This window comes from Pyrus communis, chromosome 7, assembly GCF_963583255.1.
Source record: "Pyrus communis chromosome 7, drPyrComm1.1, whole genome shotgun sequence".
NCBI classification, from domain to species: Eukaryota; Viridiplantae; Streptophyta; class Magnoliopsida; order Rosales; family Rosaceae; genus Pyrus; species Pyrus communis.
Genome location: NC_084809.1, coordinates 25585263 through 25588745, shown reverse-complemented (window position 1 = coordinate 25588745; position 3483 = coordinate 25585263). Strand labels below are relative to the sequence as shown.

General features: G+C 37.6%; 1 protein-coding gene across 1 annotated transcript; it reads left to right on the top strand.

The window, feature by feature from the left end:
- The first annotated feature begins 366 nt into the window (after positions 1 to 366).
- LOC137739381 (thaumatin-like protein 1b) lies at positions 367 to 1691 on the top strand. Its single transcript, XM_068478949.1, has 2 exons — positions 367 to 478; positions 854 to 1691. Exons 1-2 carry the CDS (start codon positions 412 to 414, stop codon positions 1531 to 1533), a joined length of 747 nt encoding a protein of 248 aa, XP_068335050.1. The 5' UTR covers positions 367 to 411; the 3' UTR covers positions 1534 to 1691.
- The last annotated feature ends 1792 nt before the right edge of the window (positions 1692 to 3483 follow it).

The window sequence follows — 3483 nt, the reverse complement described above, 5'->3', positions numbered from 1 at the left end:
TTTTCTATATGTCTCTCACGGTCTCACCATTCTTTCTTCATCCTATATCCTTCATTTCATCCATATTTTTCTTCTTCTTTTTTTAACACAAAACTAAAAACTAAAATTTAAAAATGAAATGATTATCAAATGACTCTTAATTTTGGATTAAAAATGAATTTTTGGAGGGAGTAATTGCAGTCAAGGATGATAACCATACCATTCCAAGACCAAATACTGTCATCTATTTGTTAGTCAGTGCGTTCGTTTTCCTAGTTGCCATTGCAGCTTAGACCCGTAATTCATACTCGTGGAAAAGATCAAAAAAGTTAGGTACGCTCTAAGCCTATATAAACCCCCCTTCGTTCCTAAGTTTATCATCAACTCAGAAGTAAGTTAATTAGCAGCAAACAGGCAATCAAGACATATTCAATGTCGATGATGAAGAGCCAAGTAGCTTCCCTCCTCTGCCTCACCTTGGCCATGCTCTTCTTCTCAGGTAATATTATACAAACTTCTCATTATATTTTTTGTTCTTTTTGTTTCATATTAGTCTCTAGTATATTGTATGCATGCCTGCCGGATGCAAATATGAGAGGGGTTAGTCCACACTATATTGTAATACTGTTAGTGAAAGTAGGAAGTCTAAAAGAGAATAATGATGATGGATAATTCAGTGACGTCTACTAATAATTTTATTAAAACAAGGAGTGCTAGTACTTTTTAAAAGGATACCGTAAAAGTTCTCAATCCGGATACATATAAGTGAACTAACCAATGCGGCGAACATGAGATTAGATATATTTATAATTGTATGTAGATTTTTCAGTATCAATATTCTTAGTATCTAGTTCTATGTTGAACATAAATGCAGGTGCACATGCAGCGAAAATCACTTTCACAAACAACTGCCCTAACACTGTCTGGCCCGGAACCTTAACCGGTGACCAAAAACCTCAGTTATCACTCACCGGCTTCGAACTAGCATCCAAAGCTAGCCAATCAGTGGACGCTCCATCTCCATGGTCTGGTCGCTTCTGGGCTCGAACCAGATGCTCCACGGACGCCGCTGGAAAATTCACTTGTGAAACTGCAGACTGTGGCTCTGGCCAGGTCGCATGCAACGGGGCAGGTGCAGTTCCACCAGCAACTTTAGTTGAAATCACAATTGCAGCAAACGGGGGTCAAGATTTTTACGATGTTAGCCTTGTTGACGGCTTCAACTTGCCTATGTCTGTTGCCCCACAAGGTGGCACGGGCGAGTGCAAGCCCTCATCTTGCCCTGCCAATGTTAACGCGGCGTGCCCAGCTCAACTTCAAGTGAAAGCGGCTGATGGGACTGTCATCAGTTGCAAAAGCGCTTGCCTTGCGTTTGGTGATTCGAAGTACTGCTGCACTCCGCCGAATAATACGCCGGAGACATGTCCTCCCACAGAGTACTCTCAGTTCTTTGAGCAGCAGTGCCCTCAAGCTTATAGCTACGCTTATGATGATAAAAACAGCACATTTACCTGCAGTGGTGGACCTGACTACGTCATTACTTTCTGCCCATAAGCACGAAATGGGATTATATATGCAGATGATCATATCTGTTTCTTTATGTAACAATAATGGAGAAGAATAAATTCCGCGGAGCTTGACACATTGCTGTTGTCAAGAATTTGTAATACTAATTACATGATCAAATAAAGGAACAAATATTATTTTTAGAATTTTATTTCCCTTTTATAATCATCTTTTTATACTATGCATCTCCACCAAATAGTATTTGAAAGGAAAATCTGCCGTATAGAAATGGTCCCTGAGATTGAAAATCAATAGAAATGGTCCTTGAGATTGTCCACCATCCATGATTTTTGTCCTTCCGTTAAAAACGATTTTGGGCAATTTTCAAAGCCTTGTAACTCAATCATTTCTTAACCAAATTTGACCCATAATATATCAAAATGAAGATCGGAAATTGTAGAATAAGATTATAACTATTTGGAAGCCCAATGGTTGCCGGATATGGCCAGAAAATAGCCTGAAATGTGACTGGTCAACGGGAAAACTGGAAAACTCCCCGGAAACTGGGTAAACTTTAAATTTTCATAACTTCTTCAATACCCAACCAAATCGAGTGATTCAAAAACAAAAATAATAATTCTTGATGAGACGAAGAGAATGGTACCTTTTTCGAAGGCTAACTCGCTGTTTTTTGGTCGAACTTCTCAAAAGTGGCTCACCATTTTTGAGTTAGCCACGTTCGAGCAGTTTTTCTGGCAAAACCACGGCAATTTAGCAGTAAAGAAAGATAGCATTCTCTTCCTCTCGTCAAGAAATATGATTTTCATTTTTGAGTCACTTGATTTCGTTGAGTATTGAAGAAGTTATGAACATTTAAAGTTTACCAAGTTTCCGGTGAGTTTTCCAATTTTCCTGCGAACCAGTCACCTTTCAGGCTATTTTTCGGCCATATATGGCAATCATTGGGCTTCCAAATAGGTATAATCTTGTTCTACACTTTCTTATCTTCATTATGATATATTATGGGTCAAATTTGGTGAAGAATCGATTGAGTTACGAAATTTTGAAAATTGCCCAAAGAGTTTTTAACGAATGACCAAAATCATGGATAGTGAACAATCTTAGGGACCATTTCTATTGATTTTCAATCTCAGGGACCATTTCTATTGATCATGCAAATCTCAGGGACCATTTTGTATAATAACCCTATAATTAAAACACACTAGAGTACTAACTTGGATCAGAAATATAAAAACATTTTTTTTGTTGAATCTCTCCAAGTGCTAGCAAGAGTAGTTCTGTTGGCTTTTGTTTTCCTCTTTTTGGCCAGGCCGGATTGCCTAGAAGGATTTTTTATCCTTCTTTGATTTAGATGTGCAAGTGTGCCACCACGTTGTCTAGAATGATCAACGTAGAAAAAATGTAAGTGGCCGAGCAAGGAACATTTTCTCAGCTTAGGTTTTTTCTCTACCTCAGATTCAAAGGCTTTGATCGAACAACCAAGTGATCAAATGGATGGGACGAAGGGAAAATGGAATAGAAAAAGGAATATAGAATATACAAGATTAAACTTAATCCACGTATGAGAAAGAATAAATTAAATGAAGAACTAGTGCGTAGAAATAAAGGTGCTTAGAAATTAAATAAAATTAAGACAAGACAGAGAGTAAAGTGCGTAAATTAAAGAATTCATAAGAGAAGTGCTAGCTACTCAGTACTACAGTCTGATGATATTTCTCTTCACTTAGAAGTGAAAGATCTTAGGTTTGAATCTTGTGGATGGCGAAATATCGATGTACTAAAAAAAATGAGTGCTTGAATTAAATTTGCAATAGTAAAAGAGAATTAAAATACAATGCGTTGATTAAATTACATAATGTAAAGAAATTGAGAGACAAGTGTGGGAAGTAAATTGCATGAAAACAAAATAATCTAGACTACGGCTCCTAGTTCGATTTACCCTCTTCTCATCCCACTGGTGTGTCTCCTCCTCCTTCC